The 21,837-nt window shown below is 42.3% G+C and overlaps 1 protein-coding gene across 2 annotated transcripts in view; it reads left to right on the top strand.

Annotated features, from left to right (window-relative positions):
* The window catches only part of FKBP1B (FKBP prolyl isomerase 1B), a 76,053-nt gene extending 55,970 nt beyond the window's left edge, over positions 1-20,083 (top strand). For both annotated transcript variants that reach the window (XM_051613661.1, XM_051613660.1), the window contains 2 exons: positions 16,775-16,887; positions 19,382-20,083. In XM_051613661.1, the coding sequence (XP_051469621.1) occupies positions 16,777-16,887; positions 19,382-19,510 (240 nt within the window). In that variant the 5' untranslated portion in view covers positions 16,775-16,776 and the 3' untranslated portion in view covers positions 19,511-20,083. The remainder of the gene's footprint in view (positions 1-16,774; positions 16,888-19,381) is intronic.
* The last annotated feature ends 1,754 nt before the right edge of the window (positions 20,084-21,837 follow it).

Here is a 21,837-nt window from a genome sequence, read left to right as displayed (position 1 = left end):
TGCTCTGCAATGTATCGGGAGAGTCGCACAAGGTAAACTGTTTTATCTGTGAGGACATAGGGTCCTGTTTGCTTTAAGAGTCTTCTCAGGGCTACACAGGAAGAATGTTTCTCTGCCTCTTGGAGGCTGCATGTTGCTGCAGTTTGTGAGGTTTGTGGGGTTTATGGTGTTGGGTTTAATTTCTTAGGAGAAAAAGTAAATAGAAAAATATTCATCTGGGCATGAGTGGGGCCTTAGGACTTGAATATAAAAGCTCAAGATGACTGAGAAAAAAATATACATCATTATTTGATCTCCCAGTGAATGTTTAATTCTTTATTACATAACTGCTTTTTCAGAAATCTTCTGTATTTGTCCATACATCTCTGATCCTTCTTTCAGTTCTTCTAGTAAACATGAGTGTGTAGGAAGAAGCGGAGTAATTGCTTTTTAAATGGTTGAACATAATGCAATTAAACCCCTGTAATCAGATGCTACAGGATGTGGCTGTTCATTTCAAGGTCCTTGTTGCTGAAGATCTATCCTGCAGTGATCACCCAGTGGCAGTTCTTGGGCTTCAGACATAAATATCCAGGAAGGCAAAGCTGAGGAGGTCTTCAGATCGAATTTATCCATGGCAGTTTTAAGTGTGGGGTGGCTAGGTCAGCTGTGGAAATGTAAGAAAAATGAGCTAGCTAATCATCCCCACTAAACCACCAATTTAACAATCCTTTGGTTGCTTCCAGTGCCTGTGTGTTTGGATAACATTTTGCTCTCAGATACTCCCGTCCCACCCTCCCAACCTCCCCCCAGTATAGATGTTCCCACCATTGTTATTTCATAGCATCATCATTGTTTCCGGGAACAAAGAAAAGATGATCTGATTATGTTTGTATCAGAGCATCATTCAAGTGGTCCATTGTGCTTAACGGTGCAAAAACCAGATTAAGAGAAACCGTCATTCCCAGACAGCTAAGGGAGGTGAACAACAAAGAACAGAGGAGGAAGGGACACAGTCAGGTGCACACATATCTATTGCTGTTGTATTTCTTTTCTGTTTTCAAAGGAAAATAAAAGTAAGAGACATCTCTCAGCCAAATAATCCATTTAATGACTCGTTTTTCTGTAGTGTTAAGACACGTTTTGGTATTGAAGAGAGACACTGACAGAGAAGAGGTGGCTTCAAAAGATGCTCAGGGAGAAAGAGGGGATGGAGCACAAGAGTCAACACCTCCTCTAGGTCTCCAAGATTATGTTGTTTGTTTTGAATGTGCTTTAGCCTACTGGCAGCCTTGCCTGGTGGTGATACTGTAGTATGTACAGTATGACTCCACTGCTATTAATACCCCCCAGGGAAAGGGAGGACAGCATGGTACTGTACATGTGAAAAGATATCTTGTGCCAGCCCTGTCTGGGCTGAGGGGAGCAGTCACTCCAGGGCCATAACACCACCGTGGGCTAATCACTACAATAAGCACTTCAGGCAGAGTCTGGCTCCCCTCCCATTTAGTCGTGTCTCCCCCCCCCCCCCCACTTTAGGTCTGTAAATATTTGTCCTGTCCACATCTATTGTTGGCACAGAGGCATCAGAAGAAAGTTCTCTTAAGCCTTTGCTTGCATATTTGGCTTTAGGCCAGCAAAAGTTAAATCTGATCATCTCTTACTGCCTCTCCTAATACTCTTTGTTGTTTTTTTTCAATAGTAAAGGACAAATCTCTTCAAGATGAGTCAGAGTTTCCTGGGGGTGGGTTGGACTCCCCTAAGGCAAACACATTTCATAGCAGGTGCCAGTGCAAGTAAACAGCAGGATAGAGGGTTTTCTTCCTTTTGTACACACTATCCAATTTGTTCCTTGGCACTCTCCCCACTCACAGGGAAGGAGGGCTGTCTCTGTATAGAAGCCAGAGTTTGATTTATTTATTTTTTGCCTTCCTTCCCCTAGCTGTCTGTAACAGGCACACCAAATTTCCAAAATTGAAGGTGTTAATACGAGTATCACTTACAGCCCCTCCTGTGACATCTGTCTCACTGTTATTTCCAAGTTACCCAAACTGAGAGAAGCAATTTGGATGAGTCAGGGAGACTGCCCTGACTCAGACTGTTTAATGTAGGTGTATCTCAAGGTCATGGATATTTTTATTAATATAAGGTCAAACTTGAGTAGGGAGCTCTGGTTTGATTTGCCTATTTTTAGAAGTCACACCAGTGCAGCAAAACCAGCAAAACTAAACCTGTCTCAGTTTACTTTGAATTTGTGTGAATAAAACCAAACAAACAAACCCACCAAAAACCAAACCAATCATTATCTTAGGTAATCTTACTAACTTTATTCTGTGTTCAGCCAACCCACTAGTTGTTACGTTTGTGGCGGGAAATTTTATACAAGGTCCTCCTTTATTCTTGCAGTCCCTGACTGATATGACCATCTAGCACCTGATGTTCTGCTTTTGCAATGAGAAGTGTTGAAGCCCAACTATTTTCATGTCTCATACACAGCTCTTTTTTTTTTTTTCTTTTTTTTTTCCTTCATAGAAATTAGACCACAAACACCTCTCCTGAATTCTGATCCTTTCCAAGTCCATATGCAAGGACACTGATAGAAGCTAGATCATTTCTCCTTCTTACCTTCTCAGAAGGCTTTTGATGCAAGGACAAACGAAGGGTTTGGATCCAGGTGTGCTGTTTATTACTGCTGGGGATGAGAAGTTCTGAGTAAATATTCTCACTGTATCTTTTGTGATCTCACCAAGGTTTCTTAGTCCTGGAACCAACAAAATAAATACACATTAGAAAAAGTGACTGGTGCAAGGATTAGGACATACTAATTTTCTGGCTTCCAGGAAGGCAGATTCTCTTTAAATACAGTGAGTGAGAAAAAAAGTATAGCAAGAAATTGAAATTGATGTCTAGGGAGTTAGGGAAACTGCATAGGAGAGTAGAAAATTATTGTAGGAAAGTGTGTGGTGGGAAAAACCCTGTATTCTAAGTCTCATATCTCTGGAATGGCTCGGTGAGAATTTCTCTTCAGCTGGGACAAGGTAGCATTGCTTTGTTGACCTTTATGAGGTTCAGCTGATTTACCCTGGCTTAAAATATGAGCTGTTGTGTCCAGATAGCAAGGTGGCATAGAACTGGGAGAGCTCAGAGCAACACCTCCTAATCTTCACGAAGGCTTCTGAAGCAGATAAAAAGGTAGCACTCCTGCTTTGCATTCTTTAACACTTTAGCTGAGCAAGTTGCTCTGAATGAGATTGGAACAAGGTTGAGAAGTTCTTATAACCTTAAAAGTACATGTGACACTGATTTGTGCTCTCTTGTGAGAGCTTAAATGAATGAGATATAAGCAACCAAACTGAGACATGGCCCAATGCACTTAGTGTGGTAGCACTGTCACCACAAAGACAGAAGTAGAGATCATATCTGGGCACCAGCCTGAAAAGGTTCTGTGGACTGTTAAACAAATTAGGGATCAGATAACCTGTTCTCCCAGTCACTGAAACAAAGCCTGTCTGCCTCAGAGTAAAAACATACCTTGTGGCATAGCTAGAAATGCTCACTCTCAACTTGTTGACAGGTGTGAAAATCTGTATAATTTTTTATGGCTGTGCAAAGAATTAGATCATCTGAAAAAAATGACAAGAAACCATAGTTTAAATTGGCCTCCCCTCTTTATTAAGCAATACCAAGAGTCAACACGGGACTTGGAGCTCACCCAGAGAAGATTTAGTATTTGATTTGAACATGCACAGTACATCTCTGAAATTCAGACTAGACGTGGAGGCGAAGACAAATCTATTCAGACACACAGCCAGGATCTGCAGTCCGTGATACCTGACAGCCTGACGTCCTGCTCTTAGGCTGTGAGGCATTTGTAGCAGAAATCATCCTTGCAGCATGGCAAACAAGGCCTTTCTGTTGTTCTTTTTCAGTGCTAGGGCTTGATCTCTGGCCATTACTAGATTACAAGATAGAGAACCTGGCACAGAGCTCCAGCTAATGTAGGAAAAAAGAATTGTATTTATCCAGGCGTGCACCAGCTCTGATGAATTGATGTCTCTTACGTGTGTGTTGGGTGTAGATATGATACAGCTTTAGGCTGTATGTACTGCAGCAGTATCTGCATCCCTGTCTTTCCCAGGGCCATCCCTGATCATCCTTATTGTTATGATTCTATAATTTCCTCCTCCTTCTTAGCCCCTTTCTGTCTTACTTGCAGCAGGAAGATGGAAAAAAAACCCCAACATATATGGGATTGTTGGATTTCTAGTCAACAGTATCCTGGGAGAAGCAGCTTTGGCTGCTCCACTAAAAAGTTGCTACAAGATGATGTCATCTGGCAGTAGGCATCAAAACAAGACGTGGTGTTGCAGTAGCTAAAAATTACAATCTGCAATGCACCAATATTTAGGTTTCGTGGTCCTGTAAAGCTGTTCCATTCGAAGAGATGCAACTAAACACTGTTTGAGTTCTGGCTCATTCTGAGTTGCACTGTGGTTGTATTATACACATCATTTAGTGTAACAGAAGTAGAAAAAATATTACACCTAAACAGAAGCAGGCTGTTTTATTTGATCCAAAGATTGCTTCTCAGATTAAGGCAATGTTGCAGTCCAAATGCAGCTGGTTTATAAATCACTAAAAAAAAAAATAAATAAAATTCACAGTACTTTATTTTAAACCCACTGATAAACATGCTTCATAAAATGTTAATTTGAGATTTGCTGTTTAGGAGTTTGGTGTCATAATCTCCAGAGTCAGGTATTCAGATCTTTGCAGAAAAGGCTGTTTGCATTAAGGAAACCACCTTAATACAAAGGGCAAATCACAGAAGGGCTTGCTGGTTCATTTGCTAGCTCTGCAAAGATTTATATGTTTTTTTGTGGGTTTTTTTTTGCCTGGAGAATTGGCTCCCACATACCAACCATATTGGACTTTAAAACATGTGATGACCTCTCTAAGGTGGCTGTGAACAGGGAGGAAAACAGTGACATTCCTTAAGGACACCAGGCAGTGTATAGTCCCTCTTGCCAGGAGGGAAGCCCTGGGGCACACAGTGCACAAGCAAGGCAGATGATGTTTTGACTTTAAAAGGCAAAGCACCCCAAAATCACGGAAATAGGCATAGATCAAGAATTGAACAACCAGAATTGTTATGGCTGGCTTAGGCTTTTGATCCAGCAAATAACATGCTAGCTTTAGATACCTTTCCTTCCCCAGGTGTTCAGGCTGGCATTCAGGATGTGCTGCAGGCAGCAGTGCCCTGTAAGAGAGGTCAGGTTTCCATCCATGAGGGACTTGCCACACTTCACTGGAGGCAGAGGAGAGGCTAATGCTGCAGGTTTGCAGAGAATAGTGGTCTTGCTCTCATGAAACATGTATGGCAGGGCAGAAGGAGCTCAGGAACAGAAGTCATGATTACATGCCCTAACCTGCCTGACATGAAATTCTCCACTGAGCATTTTCAGAATTGAAATACTTGCTTGTAGCAGAAACAGGTGTGATGGGAGCATGAAGCAGCTGTGCAAGGCAGCAGAAAGATGGCTCATGGCGCACTGTTGCAAAGCTGGTGGTCAGGAAAAGCCACAGGTCCTGCCTGAGCACCCTTGTCACCCCATGATGTGTGCAGGAGAGATGAGTCACTGATGCAAAACAAGACAAAACCAAAACTCAGATAAGCCTTTCAGCTCATCAGCATGAAAATGCAGCTGATGAATGATCTCAGCAGAGACCTGGTACCAGAGAACGACTCAAGATATTTGAAAGCCATCATCTGGGAGCACATCATAAGCTGTAAAGCACAGGTTAGTTTGGGGCATTAGCCAAGGTCATGGACACACAGGAGAAGTCTTTGAATTATGTGTGAGTAAAGACTTCAGAACTGACAACGAGGGGGGTTCTCATGAATCAACATGTCCTGCCTTCAGGGCAGACCATTAAGTTGAAAGCAATAAAATTATGCCAAAAGTGGTGTGTGGATTCGGTGAAAATGGTGTTTTTACTTCACTGTGATCTTTATTGTGCTAAGTGGACAATTATAATAGACAAAATAGGAATGCAGTATATAGTGCTCTCTGTCTCTAGGATACTGCCTCAGCCCACAGACTGTGCAGAGCATGTGAGATGTGAAATGAGATGCAGAACATGCTTTCTTGTAGTTTGTTCCTGTTAAAATAGTTATGGCTTAAGCTTGCCTGGCTGTGTCCTTAGCAATCTGTGGTCATGTGAGCAGGCAGAAGCTCGAGGTGTTCAATTGTATTAGGGAACACAGATTAGATAAACCCAGAAACTTAAATTCACTGCATCCTTTTTTTCTGGAAAAGGCCACTGATAAACTTGATTTCTCAGGAGAGAGATACGTACCCATGTCAGTTTTGAGTTGAATCAGCAGGGGTGTTTTAATTTATTTGAAACTTAAATTACTTAAGTCCCTTGGCTTTACATAATTTTTTCTTTTTTTCTTTTTCTTTTTTTTTTTCTTTTTTTTTTTTTTTTTCCCCTGGCAGCTGTTTGATAACATCAACAGCCAGGACACACCATTCTGGTGAATGATTTCCAAAGTCCTAGTAGCCTGAGTGATTGCTGCCTTTGTGAGTGCAATCACTGGAACTCCCTATGCAGGCAGCCAGTAAATCTGCAGATAAGTGTTTAAGCATTAAAATGGTACCCAAAGCTGAAACAAATTAACTCCCACAACCCTTTTTCTTTCCTATGCAAAATGGGAAAATGGAAGCAGCTGCCTAAATTAATGGAGCTTTTCCATGCTCCATAACATTACATAGTATGGATTAGTGAGTAAGCCATGTTACCTGGTCAGGGATGATCTGTTAAATTGATTTTAAAAATGATGTAGAATACCTCAGAGTGTCTTGAGTGAGAGATTATTTTAGAACAGATAACTGTTTCCCTCTCGCATAAATCTCAGCTTCTTTGATCCAAATTTTAGGTTAGTTCTGCATTTCTTTGGTCCGGTTTGGCTGTTTGGATACTTGAATTTTATCCAATATGTCTCCTTTTCAGCACACTCCTTAGGAATTTTGACTATTCTCTTTTCCTTTCGTGTTTTTTCCTTAATAGCTCCAAGGTCTTTTGAGCTTGGATGTAGCTAAACAGTACTTGGTGTTAATTGCAAAGGTGGTGGTGGTCAAGAACTCCCCACAGCTCATCAAAGCTGAATTAAAATAGTTCATCCTAATATCTAGAAAGAAAGCAATGTATTTTCAGTATGACAAAACATTTCAGATGGACACAAGACTTTTTTTTTCATTTTCTGAAGAAAAATGTTTCACTCTTTAGTTCCATTCAAACCTGAAACATTTGTTTATATAATCCTTCACTATTCAGTCCACTCTCATCTTGTGTTGTTTTCCACTCTGGTGTGCTGCTGAGGTATTTTTGGCAATGTTTATATTTGTTGTTTGTGTCTATGGACTGACTATTAATTGTATTTTTAGAATCTAAACTGGTTTAATTTACAGTGTCTTTTGTGTGTGAAAATACTTCTGCTTTTGGAAAAATGTTAATAGTCTGTGCAGTCCATCCTCAGACTTTTTATGCTAGTAAAGGTGGGCAGCAGCCCCCTCCCCACCAAGCAGCCTTTAAAAAGGATGAACCTTCTCAGACTTGTGTCTGTCCTTAAAATCAAATTCAAAACTCTGCATCTGAAATGGATGATGATGCTAAGTTCTAGGAAAAACTGAAAACTGAGTTGCATCCTTGTGCTTACCCCATGCTGCAAGCTGACCACAGGCTGTGCTTCACTCAGTGCACAGGCTTCCTGTATCCCACCTTCTGGAAGAGCCTGTTTGTCTCCATTGCCTCTGTAAGAAACATCTGATTCCTTTTCTGTCTGTCACTTCAGTAAAACACAGAGGGGAAAGTCACTAATAGGTGATACTCATCTGATTCTCACCCCTGCCTCTGAGATGTTTCCCCTGAAACCTTTATTTTGCATTCTCCTTGCTTCTTCCCTTCACTGGTCCAAGACATGAGTGGCTTGTTAAATTGATGAAAATAGATGCAGAGACTTGAAAATTCCTTTTGTTCTCCAGAGAGACGACTGTCTCCTGTCCAGGGGACTGATGCCCGAGACCCGTCTGTCAAGACAACAGCTGCCACTTTTTCCATAGTTTGTTTATAAGATCACCAAGATCAAAACATAGAGATGGAAAAGGCCTATTTATAAAAACAAACTGTGCTGTTAATAGCTCCTTTCCACTGAAGATACTTTAAAGGCTTACTGACTGAAACCTTTCAAGATAACTAAGGCAAAGTAAATTAATTAATATTATTGCTGGATATGCCAACAACTCTCTCTGACCTTGGTGAAGCTACAGCCGTTGTTTCACAGGGAATAAAATGAAGGTGAGTTATACTTGCACAGCTGTCTGGTGACAGATCCTGTTCTTCTTGACATCCAGTTTCTTGCTCTGATCACAAATCTACACTATTCTGTATTCTTGCAGGATTCTGCTCTGGAGAATAGTCCCGAGTGCATCATTCAACTTAGCTTTAAATTACCGTGATCCAGGCCTTAAACTGCTACATATATTTTTTTGTACTTTCATTGCTATCAGGGGAAACTGTGCCAGTTTGCACCAATGAGAATCTGCAGCACCAGTAACGATGAGCAAAAATAGGAAATAAAAGTGGCAAGAGGAGAATTTAGTAGGTAATATTATTTCAGAACATAGTCTCACGGTTTACAGGCAGAGTGATATTTATGACACTGCCAGGGACTGCCTTGGAGCACATAAAACACTGTTTACATTGAAAACAGTACTGCAAAAATTCTCTTTTTTGTGAAAGCAGGTGTGTTCCTAGAGCTTCCTGGGTGTTCCTAGAGGTCCCTTCCAACCCCTAACACTCTGTGATTCTGTGAGAGCGCAACACCTGGATACCTGTTCTTCTCTGCTTTTCAGTAAGGGATTTGCTGAGTGCAACAGCAGTGTGTTTCACCTAATTACTCTGGCAACTGTGTGCCTGAGGCTGGAGTGAGACCCCTTGGTGGCCCCAAACTGGTGCCAGTGAAGTCACGTTTCATTTTCCCATGTGGAATCGCAGGTGGGAGGAGGCGATTCCCCAGGAATTCTCTGAACACTTGGGAAGGGAGAGGATATTGCATAATGCCAGCCAGGAAGGTTTCACCACATCTCTAAAATAAGATATATTACAGGGCTGTCTGATCAGTCTGGATCAAAAAGTCAGATACCCTGGAGCATTTAACTTCTGCATGTGTGTTTTCTGTACATATGAGACCGTGATGGAATGGCTGTGTCTGCCTCAGACTTCCTTGAAATATATATAATCTTGGCATATTGTCTGTGTGCTCTTTCATGGCTCAGTCAACACCCATTTTTATAAACTCTTGTTTTCTTCTCTGATTGCATCTTGCTCCCAAGAATGTTTTTGGTTGTCTTCTTATTTAAGAACAGAGCCGTTGCTAAGTCCTGTTAGATGTGTTTGGGTGGGAAATCTTGCAGAATGTCTTCTTTGCATTGCAGCTGTGCTCTGGAACTGTTCTTTGTGCTTCTTGGCTGGGACCAGAGGGCAGGGCCAGAAAGACCTAGCCCAGTCAGGAGCCTTCCCTGTCCCTCCAGAACCTGTGTTACAGGACGTGATATTTAGGGGTAGAAATTAAGAAGATGCCAGATATTTCCATAGTAATATATTCTCTAAAATGTTGCTTTAGACATCTATTGTCCTACTCATTAGCATACCCAGACTGACCTGATTCTGCCATGCTTACTCAAATTAATTTTGCCTTATGCTGCAGAGCATGTATATTTTACAGCTGAATTTTGCAAAGGTAACAGAATCAAACCCTAAAAATAAAATTACTGTTTTGTGGCAACAGAGGAATTGTTGTAGTCTCCCTACAATTAAGGTAGAATATGCTTATTAAGCCTTATATCTTCCTTGAGGGTAAATCTACTTTTTTTTCCCCTCTCTTTTAAAAATATGCAAATCTATAAAGCTGTTAGGAGAGAATGATGCCTTTCAGTAGAGTGAACTAGACAATTGCCTGTCATTTTCTTGGCTATGAAACTAAGTGCAAGACTCTTTCATATTGTCTTGTAGTTGTCCACAACACTGATATATAAGTGCTGGGTAATGCATTATTGAGTAGTTGTCTGTGGTGTCTTCATTGCATGCTGTCAGCTGCATCATAAATAATTGATTGTGTTGCTCTTACTCCACATTAAAGATATATGAGTATATAATACATGAAGAAAATGAAGCAGCATCGCAGCTGGTGTTGGAAAGATCAACCCTTACTGGGGTAACAGGAACTAAGAAGCGACCACCACCCGTCCATTTCTATACTTCGAGTCAGTGATTGTTTGTCATGGCAACAAATGGCACATTCAGATCCTCCCTGTTGCCTTTTTAAACAACAACAACAAAAATAGGGCTAAAGAGCTGATACATTGCAGAGATGGACCCCTGGTCTCTTCACCTGTTACCCCTCTAGAGTGAAAATTCCTTAAAAAGGTTAATAATTGTTTCTAAAGTGGCTGTAAGCTGTCAGGAGAAATACAGTCTAAGCCAGCAAATCCTTTTTTTTTCCTTAAAAGCCTTTTTTTCTATGAATCACAGGAAAGTTAGCAGGGATAAAACCCAGTGTGTGTTCCCAGTGGCAGTAAAGCTCTGTTGTTGAACCGTCCCATGAACAGCCATGCTCCCCTCCTCAGTTCAGTTGCCAAAGTCCCTGCACAGGACACCATAAGAAGACCCACTGCTCAAACATAGCTTAGGGAATGAAGGCATCCTCCAGCCCACCTTCAACACCTTTCTTTATTTCCATTACAACAATCACAATTTCCAATGAAAACAATTTGCGTCAGTAAAAATAACGAGACAGCAAATTTGTCCAGAAAAGAGTTTGTTTTGGAAGTGGAAGCAAGAAAATCAGAGGTGTGTGGTACTTACTGTGGGGATGGTTGGAAGGAGGGGCATGGCCAGGTGTAACTACAGGTGACTGGGAGCTATTTTAAGGATGTAAAGGTGTAAAACAGTGAACTGTTTTGAGGTAATACTGAAATGGCAGATTAAGATGGAAGAGATGCGAGATATCTGGCTTGCACAGATCTGGATGGGGATGGAACGAGCTGGAGAGCTAAGGCATTTAAGGTCCTCTAGGCATTTCCCTGAGAAGCAGAAACAGAAGGCACTGACTGTCTTTGCCTAGAAATATGTTGCCCTCATCTCTCCATAGCACATCTCAGGTGTGTTTAACAAGAGGCTCAGCCGCGAGCTGGGAGGGACACCTCTGAGGCTTCTAGTGGCCTTCCAGAACCTGAAGGGGCTATGGGAAAGCTGGGGAGAGACTGTTTACAAGGGCTTCTAGCAACGGGGCAAGGGGTGATGGCTTTAAACTGGAAGAGGGTAGATTTAGGTTAGAAATTAGGAAGAAGGGTGGTGAGACACTGGAACAGATCACCCAGGGAAACTGTGGAGGCCTCACCCCTGGAAGTGTTCAAAGCCAGGTTGGATGGGGCTTGGAGTAACCTGGTCTAGTGAGAGGTGTCCCTGCCCATGGCAGGGGGTTGGGAGGAGATGGTCTTTAAGGTCCCTTCCAACCCAAACCATTCTGTGATTCTGTGAATGCAGAGGAGTTGTCCTGCTCTACCACGGTGTGTCAGAACTGAGTCCTGAAGAGATCTGTTTGTATTTAAAATTTGAGTAACACCACCAAAACCAGTGGAGCTCTGCTACTGTAAACCAACCTGGGATGTGATTTGTGACTTTATGGATGTGTTTCTCCCTCCACTCCTATGTGATTGTGCTGAACTCCTCCGTTTTGCTGAACTGTGTCTTTCTCTATACTCTGTGAAGATGACAATGTTGAGACAACGCCTTCCGTACGGTTTCTAGAAACTTCCCAATACTATGTTTTTCAGACAGAAAGTGTATATTAATAATAGTTACAGGTGGTAAATTGGGGCAAAACCAGAGTTTCCTGCCTTTGTGACATTCTCCAGATAGAATATTGAAATATTCTGACGTTGTAACAATCTATATTTACAAAAAAAGAAACACTTGAGACCCACAAATTCCTAACCCCCCACAACAGGATCTGCAACAAATGCTGCCCTCAAAGAGTCATAGGAACTGGACCAAAATGACTGGTGTATAATAGCAGTTTTATTAGGAGGCATAGTTGGAGAGGTGATTGCATTGAAGTGCATCAAAATACAGTCCCTATCCTGAAGAATCTCTGGTCTACATAACATGGAACAGGATAATATTCTAGAAACACCTTCTGAATATCTGCCCCTCTTTTGCTGCCAACAGATGTTCAGAAAGTCGTTTCTTCATTTGAAAGTGTCTGCAAGTGTATGTAGTGCCTTTATGTTCTGTAGGTATTTACAGTTTGAAAAATAGGTAATGGAATGCTTTTCTGATGAAAGTTGCTGTTTCTTGGAAGTCACCTATTCAATTTATCCCTTCCATACTTGTAAGTGAATCCCACTGTACAGGATAAAAGGTAATGAAATGAAGACATTTGTCCTGGTTTGGGATCTCAGTTTTCTGATTCCAGAAGTGTGTCAAAAATGCAAACCCAAATAATTCAGTAAACACTGGAGCCAGTGAAGCCTGGGATGCAAATTGGACTACTTCATTTAGGTATGGGTGGCTGAGATAATACCTCCTCACTACAGTCCTGTAAAAAGCTGGCAGTCTAGCAGTTAAAATTAATGTTGTTAACTTTTTAAAGTTTTATAAGTTAGATGACTGAGAATGATAAACAATTCCAGGAGGTTATTGCAGTTTTAACATATAAAACTAGGTGGGATGAATCATTCTTGGAGATACTGCTTTTTTTCCATCAACTGCAGAAGCAGCCTGGATGACAGGTTGAGGTGCAGTTTCTACCTTTGAGATGGCTAATGTTAGCAGTGGAATTTTACGGATAAATTTTCCAGATTCAGGCACATAAGCTTGACAGGTTATCTATGGAGGGCCTTTGGTGTTCTCCCTCTCCATCTGTCTTTTGTGTAGGTAATGGTTTGGGACACGGTTTTGTTGGGACCATACGTGTCTAAACAGCTGGGCTGGTTCTGTGAATTTATGTTATGTGGTTGGTTGAATACCCAGCTGAATCATCCTCAGATGAAGGAACCCTCTGGTAAAAAGAAACTGAGACTGGTCCAGCTGCAGCATTCATGTCTCTCCATTCCTGACCTCTCCTCAATAACAAGTTATCTGATAACAAATTTAAATTGAGCCTTTCTCTTGGTAGAAGCACTTACACAATCTTTTTCTTGTGGAGATTTCTTTTCATTACATGAATAGGATTTTTACATCAGTGTGAACCCTACTATTCTGCCAAATTTGGTTGAAATTGGCTAAAAGATTCCTAAGTTACTAGGCAAGTAGAGACAGTGTCATTAGCCCTCTCCCCTTAGGGAGCAGACATGGTCTTAGATGAGGTTGACTGACCTCAGTTAATTAATTTATGTTAAAAGAGCAGGGCAGACACACCTGTGTTTTCATAAGAAAGAACAGCTTCTGTTACACCTAGACTGAAGTTTTGTTTTCACTGGGTTTTTTAAGCCCACTGGTGTTGTATTTTTGGCAGTGTAGATGGATCCCTAGTCATGTTCCTTAAAAAAGGCATTTGTCTGCTCTTTGATCTTCAGCTCCAAAGATGTGAACCTCAATGATTCAGCAGGACTCATAATCTGAAACATCTTTTCTACAGACACCTCATTTTAAAAACCTAGTTACTCATTAGGACACCTTGTAGATCAGAATGTTTTCAAATCTGCTCAATACTCTGATAACTGAGTTTGTACAATTAATTATTTTCATACAGTGATTGTTACCTTCCAGAATGAAATGTAAGGCTATTACCACGAGGAAGCATGTAGGCATCTGGATGTCCTTGCTCAGTCAAAACTCTTATTGATTTTTCTGACTTTGCAAAACGATGTCGTTGTTCAGTTCCAGATGGTGGGTTTTTTTCTCCTTCTTGTTAGCTGGATAAATAAAGGTGCCAGCAGACTGAAGATGGGCATCCGTCCTTGTTGAAAATATGAACCAAATCAATTTTCTCACAAAAAGAAAAAATCAATGGATGCATTAGCAAGAGAGAAAATAAAACATTATGCTGGTTTAGCTCCCAGGAGTCTGAATAGGCGACTCTTTAACTTTCAGAAGATCTAAAGTTCATATCTAACTCCAGATCGGAACTTCTCCAGGGCACATGGGGACTCTTGACTCATTTCTAAACCAGATGTTTGTTCGAAAGGCACTCATATAAAAACTGACCCTCCCACCAGAGCTTCAGCAAATACTGACACGTCTGATTCCTTGAATCAGTTTCTCCTCCAAAAGCAGTGAGGTGGAGTGATGGCAGAGGAGGGTACATTTCTGAATTCATCACCTAAGGAATTTTCTGCTGTTGCTGACAATAGGATGTTGCCATAAACATAGGAGAAGATGACTGTTTTCTTCTACAAGGTGTAAACACATCTTCTGCAGGCTTTCAATGGTGAAATGGGAGTCAGTTTTTATATTTTATATATCAGACTAGCAAGATCATGGGCAGATAGAAACATTATTTTAAATGGGAAACATTGTCCAGTAGCTGGTGTCAGGATCTCTGAAGAGTTAATTCTGGTTCTACCCCTGTTTTGATGTGTGGTATTTAGTAAACAATCAGACCTTTCAGCTAAGTATGTTAATAGGATTTAGTTACAAAAGGAAGTGAAAGCACACTGAAATGTTGTGGAACTTTGCATCTGAATCTGAACTTGCAGATTGAGGCTGTTCTATAATAAATATCTTCTACCTCCTTGAGCTGCTGTGAGGAATAATTAATGTTTGCATACTGGTTTGAACATTCAGACTGTAATGACAGTACTAAGTTTTAGTATTAAAACTATTAAATATTGGGATTCTTTAATCGTCTCCTTCCATTTTGTAGAATCAGAAGTTTTTTATGATGTGTTTAAAAATAAAATTGCTGTGAGGAAGGACTGCCATTTAAGTATAAGATCAAATACTTCAAAAAGGATTCTATGATATGCCTGAGAGTTCCCCCCGAGCTGCTTCTCCCTCCCCTCTTCCCTATGCAGGCTGATTTTCTACAGTACAAATGAGCCCATGTTTGTCTGTAACTAGAAATCCTTGTGCAGCTGGTGTGACTTCCCAGCCTGTGTGGAGGTTCAGGGATATCCCTGAACACATATATTGCATAATACATGTGTGTCCTTGCATCAGAGCATGCATAAAATATTTCACCATTATACTCTGAAAACCTTAAGGAGCATAACAAGTGCTAATGGTGAAGGTTGTGAAACATACTTTAAGGGCAGGTTATTCCATCATTTTCCTCCTAGGGTCTTATACACACACACGTGTGTCTCTAAAGGCCCAGCTTGAACAAATGTTGGACTTAGTCAACAGTTAATTTGCCTTAACATGGCATTTGGTTTTAATATTGATGTAAAGTATCAACAGAGACCCAGAACCCCACTGGAATGACTGGGTACTGTGCACTGATCACTGCAAGTCCAGAATACCATCACCACTGATTTAACTACTAATTAATTTGGAGACATCTATGTCCGAGCTAGTTGTTTGGGCTTACCATATATTCATTGGAACAAAATAGACACAGCTAGGTTGCAATTCCTGATGTCCTGATGTAGATCCTTAGATTGGGTTAGGTGAATTACTCCTTGAAAGTGCATTTTTCTCTGACTTGATTATAGAGGGAAGCAGAGTAATTAGCTCAAAGTTGCTGGTTACGTCTTGGAAGCATAAAGGTTGCTAAGTTGAATCCTACCCTTTTAGTCTTCATTTTTTAATTCTGGCACATCTCTTTATATTTACCTTTGATTCATAACACAAACTTTCTAAGCAAAAGTCTTTCTCTTTCTTTCTGTACAAGGAGGGAACTCAAGTGGTCGGAATGTAGTGCAGAAGTTTCTCATGCCTGGTGTGGAATGGCCACATCTGTGTAATGCACATTATTTTTAGTACTCCTGGGTAAGTCAAGGAGGGAAGGTGAACAGTCCAAGGTGCCAAATATTCCCTCCAGGTATTCTGATGAAAATTTGCAGGAATAAGTCAAAGGAGCTCCTCTGTACTTCTGTGTGTTTAACTGGCAGCTCATTTGGCTCAAGAGTTCCCAAACCTTGACCTACATCCCCACTCAAAGGCAGAAAGCTCCTGCTGACTGGGGTGAGCTTTGGGCCATGCACAGCAACAGCCCCCCTGGCCACCCAACCTGTATTCCACAAGGACTATTCCTTTTTACTTAGTTACACTGTTAAAAGAGTGTCTTAAAATACATGGTAAGTATTTAATGAGAAGTAAAACTAGCTACTTTATATTAAATTTGGATTTTTGGTCTGTAGGTTTGGTTTAGGGAGGGGTTTTTGGTGTTTAGAAGCAGGTCTGGATCAGCTACTTGTGCTGGGATTCTCCACTCTGTTGCTTCCCACTTGTTCCTTGTCTACTTTTATCTGCTTAGCCAGGAAGCTTCACTGTGAGAGCAGCAGCTCCTCTGGATGTCTGTGCACTGGTCAGCACGATATGAATTATAACCTATTGCATTAAGAATAGTAAGAATAATATAGTTCCATATTAGAGCCTAAATTACTAGAATGCAAAGGTAACAATATGGACATTTGACCCTCCTGCCTTACCCGTTCTGGATGAGGCTTCAAAGTAGAAATGGAAATGAGCAGCTGATGTGACCAAGATGTTAATTTTTCACTCCTTCCCTCCCTCTGCAGCACTTACTTACATTTAGATGAAACTGTGTCTCTTGTTTTGGCAGGAATGCTACAGAATGGAAAGAAGTTTGATTCCTCCAGAGACAGAAATAAGCCTTTCAAGTTCAAGATTGGCAGGCAAGAAGTCATTAAAGGATTTGAAGAAGGTGTTACACAGGTACATATAAATTATTCTGGCTGGACTTCAAGTTGGCTGAAGGGTGTGTGAGCACAGCAATGTCCAGTGCAGTTGGTGACAAGACCAAGTGGAACTCATAGCTTAAGATACAGAGTGTTTTTTCTGAAAGTGTGGTACATTTGAGCACAGTATTTCCTGTAGTTCTCCTCCATCCATCCAGGGACATCTCCTGCTCATGAGGCTTTCCATGTGCTGTGTCTGTGAGCGTTTGGGAGGCTAGAGGTGCAGTCCTCTCCCTCAGTGCCCATGTGCCACATCAGCCCTGTCTCTTTCCCATGGGCAGCTCAGCAAATAGACAACAGTGGCCTCTCAGGTGTTCCAGGTGGCAGCATTTTATGGAGTGGCCTATTCAGCTACTTTGTGAAAGTCCAAGCTGCTGGTTTTGGTGACATTCATGACCGAGCTACAGATTTTGACCCTTGCTGAACTGCACTGTGAAATTTTTATTACTTCAGGCTCCCAGCAACAAAATTTAAACATTCACTGACCAGCCCTTTGCTGAGAAAAAGGAAACTGACCTCCATGAATTACTGTTTGAGTGCCAAGGCAGTAAAACCCTACAGAGCCAGACCATGCAATTCATTGCTAACTCTTGCTTTTTGTCTGCAGTGTTGTGAGGGCCCACCATGTGAGGAGTGCCATTGGGGTCCTCAGGTGCAAGAGTGAATGAGATCAGGGTGAAAACTCCTTGTGACTCCTTATTTTAGAGTCTTAGAGCTAGGAGGAAACCCTGAAATACTATTATAGGAACAACAGGAACAAGTTCTTATGCTTAGAGAGAAGAGAAGAATGCAAAATGACGAACAATCCACTGAGGAATGATGCAACCATGCTTTTCCAGAGAGGGGGTGGAAAATTCTTTCCAGCCCTATGGAGAAAGCAATGCAAACATTTCCTTCTCTCCAGCCAAAGAGGGAGCAGTCCCTTTGAGGAATTCTAGAATTTCTCTGCTCAACTTCTGACAGTTCAAAGTTGCCCCATGCCTAAAACCCATGCTCAGCAGCCTGCCCCACACAAACCCTTGCAGGGACTGGGGGAGGTCATCTGCTCTTACACCATCAGCCCCATGCTATGAATACTCCTACAATGGGGCAGAGTTCAAATTCACATTTTCCTTCTGCCTAAAGTCATCAAAGCTCTAGCTTTGGCATATTTTACAGGACCTCAACAAGAATGTCATGGGAGATGCTGCATAATCTGTGCAGTGATGTGGTAGGGCCACAGAAATGATCAGAGGGCTGGAGCACCTCTTACCAAGACAGGCTGAGGGAGCTGGGGCTGTTCAGCCTGAAGAAGAGAAGACTCCAGGGGTAATGGTTTCATGCTAGAGAAGGGCAGATTTAGGTTGGACATTAGGAAAAAGTTCTTTAATGTGAGGGTGGTGGATCCCTGGAACAGGTTGCCTGGAGAGGTGGTGGAGGCCCCATCCCTGGAGATGTTCAGGGTCAGGCTTGATGGGGCTCTGAGCAATCTGTCCTAGTGTGAGATATCCCTGCTTGTTGTAGGGGGGTTGGACTAGATGACCTTTAGAGGTCCCTTCCCACCCAAGACATCCTGTGATTCTGTGATTCTATAATGATGTGCCTGATCTTGGGAGAGGTGTCTGAGTTAAGTCATTGAGTCAAATCAGGGATTGCTTCTTGGCCAATGAGGATCCCTTCATGAGTGTGTGGTGCACAAACAGCAGTTTGAGACTACTCCACCCCAGAATAACCTTTCTGAAGAGCAGAGCTTTGTATTTTGATACCTCAAAACTTGATGAGCACTCTTACCTCCAGAGCTAGTCTGGAGTGAGAGGAACTGGCATTTCTGTCCATCCTGAGGGCAAGGGCTCTGTGCCAGAACACCTGAGGTGAGACGTCTGCCCTTGGGAACAGGTACCTCTTTTAACTAGGATTGTGTCAGTGCTTGCACCCCACCAAACAGCAGCAGCTTGGGTGCCTACAGCGTTAGCAGTTGAGCAGTGCTTTTTGAGGTCATCCCTGGTGGTGGCTGCAGAAGGAGAATCGTTGCTGAGCACTTTCCAGAAGCTGAACCTCGCTGCGTTTCAGAACTCAGTGCTCATGAATACAGAGCTTGGGTCCTACCTCTTGCTGAGAAACCTTTTCCTAACACCTCCTTTTGGTCTCACATGTACCTTGTGCTCTGCAGAGGGAACTTGCACCTCCTGCAGCTGGCTCCAAGTGCGGGCAGGATAGACCAAACTGTGTTAGAAAACCTAAGTGTTAAAAACACCCAGACTGGCTCTGGCAATTTAAGTAACTGCTGCCAGAAGCCAGAGGAGTCAGGACACCTATGTCTGAGGTTTTTCTGGCAGCTTCAGCTTGAACCTGAAAGATGAATCCAATGGTCCTGACTTTCCTTGATTCTGTAAATCTGCCACATAGTGACTTGTTCTCTGTTTTCCTCCTAATACATATATTTTATTTTATTTTTGTCTTCTCTTTTCCTTTCTCCAATATTGAAAACCCAGATGAGCTTAGGACAAAGAGCCAAGTTGACCTGCACACCTGAGATGGCCTATGGAGCCACAGGCCACCCTGGGGTCATCCCTCCCAATGCTACTCTCCTCTTTGATGTGGAGCTTCTCAGGTTAGAGTGAATCTTCTGGAGGGAGTTGGCTGGAGACATCTGTTAATAACCATCCGTTCTTTCTCACTGGAATCCCAATCTTCCCTGCTCGAGCTGTCCTGTCAGTAGCTCCTGCCTCTGGGTGTCTTACACCTGCCTTCTCTTTTTTAACTTTGTGGTGTCTGTATTTGCCTTTTATTAGAAGCTTTGCTTTGGGGGAAAAAAAAAAAAAAGTCTGCTGTTGTAACATTTTCAAGTTGTACATTTTATTTAAGTTGCATGTAAGAATAATTCACAGTGATGACTGAAAATATATATAATGATAAATATATATAATCCTTATTGAAAAACCACTGCCTTACTGTACACTTAAACCAAGAAAAAAAAAACCAACCAACAAACAAAAACACAAAAGGTGCTCAAAACCAATAATAAATAATCCAGTGTACACCTTGTACATGAACGGGCATTAGCCAACCAGAGTTACCTGCGCTGCCACTTTTCTCAACTTGTATGTTCTGCTTGCTGCTGTTTTAAAAAGTACTGTCTCATTTAAGAATTAAAAATCTATATATAAAACACAATAAAATCTTGATACTTTGCAGCTTCTATTTCCTCTTTTTCTCCTCTGGCCACTGGAATTCTTTTTGGGGTACACGAAGTTCTTCAAGCAATCAGCAACTCGTGGGGTTTTTTTTTGTTTTGTTGGGGTTTGGTTTGTTTTGTTTTTTTGTTGTTAATTGTTTCTCTGCATGACCTAGAGGAACATTTCCTACTGGAGCTGAGAAAGGCTAGAGCAGAGCAGGATTAGGTGCACCCCCCTTACAGAACAAAGCTGAAGTGTGGGATGATGCAGCCACTGAACACACCAGGGGTTTTTAGGCTGCATCTTTGGATGCTCTTTTCCTAGTCTGCAAACCTACTGTGTGTCCTGGGCTCCTGGCACTCAAGAGTGAGCAATATTGATTTCGTTTGATGGGTAGATGAGTCCATAAAATGCTGGTGCCTCCTCTGGAGACGTGAAGATGCACAGACTGTCAGTTGCCTGGTTATAGGAGCAGGCCCTGATCAGCGAAGCTGCCTCTGTGTTTTTATTTTGCTTTGCCTAAACTTGATTTGTCCCCTTTGTTGCAGAAAAAAACAAACAAACAAGAGCATCACTGCGTCACAATGTTACTGTTATTTCACGTGACTATTAACTACTTTCAGAGTTTTCAACTACTGGATTTTCTGATGGAAAGCTTTCAGGCAGTTGTCATGCCCTGTCCTCGTGTGGCTCTGTGAGGAGGACACACCCAGCACCAGCAGAGGGGCCACAAAGCTACGCAGGTACCTCCAGGTAATACCTCCTAGAGATGAGAGACAAAAGGAGCACAGAGGAGCAAGACTGCCCAGTGCCTGCAGCTCGTGCTCTCCTGTCTCTAGATGTTCATTTTACCCACAAAGCCACGTTGGAGTGTTTGTTAATTAATAAGCCCATAAAACCCATCTCTTACAGCCTGTGGCCTCACTGAGACTGTAACCACCACCAGGGGTTGGTGGAGTAAATACTGGGGTTTTTTTTCTCCCCTTTCCATAAAAAAACAAAAGGCCTTTCAGGACCCTTGGTGGAAATCTAGGATCACTGCAGCAGCACAGTTACACATCCACATTTCACAATAGCTATTTTATTTAGTACAGGCTAATTCCCTGTTAATAGCCCTGCCAGGGTTTGATGCCCAGTAGCTCTCCCAAATCCTTTTCAAAGGTCCTGGCCTCCTTGGCCACTGCCCCGGCCTGTCCCTGGTTTCACAGATGCAGGCTGAGCTGCAGAGCTGAGCTCCTGGAGGTGTCCTGGAGCCAGGCAAGGTAGCCGTGCCACGCCAGTCAGACACTGGTGAGTTCAGCACATCAGGCTGAAGCTGCTCCTACCAATGGCCTGGTTTAACTTTCCTAGGGAAAATAACCCATGAAGGACCTGGTTTGGGACCTTTCCTGAATGCCTCAGCAGTGAAAGGCGGTGCAAAGGCAGGCTCAGCCTACCTGGAGCGCTGCTGCGGCTGCAGCCGTGGGGGGGGCACACACAGCTCTGCCCTGCTGCTGCTGCTGCCGGGCTTCTTACCAGGAGAAAACGTGCTCCTGCTGGGCTGCCAGAGCTGGTGGTGTTCAGCCTTCCTGTCTTTACCTGCAGGGTCTGTGCACTCTGCCCTCAGCAGCACAACCCGGCCCTGTCTGAGTCTGTAACGCCCTCAGCACAGCTGGCTGGTGGAATGCCAGCCCCCATCACCCCTTCTCCACAGAGACCCCTCTTGGAACCAGAGATTATTGCCTTTTTCGTGCCAATTTCTTCTTTTTTTTTTTTAATCTGAAAGGAAAACT

This window comes from Apus apus, chromosome 3 (assembly GCF_020740795.1).
Source record: "Apus apus isolate bApuApu2 chromosome 3, bApuApu2.pri.cur, whole genome shotgun sequence".
In the NCBI taxonomy this organism is placed as follows: domain Eukaryota; kingdom Metazoa; phylum Chordata; class Aves; order Apodiformes; family Apodidae; genus Apus; species Apus apus.
Note: the sequence above shows the minus strand (reverse complement) of the source record. Positions and strands in the feature narration are given on the sequence as shown.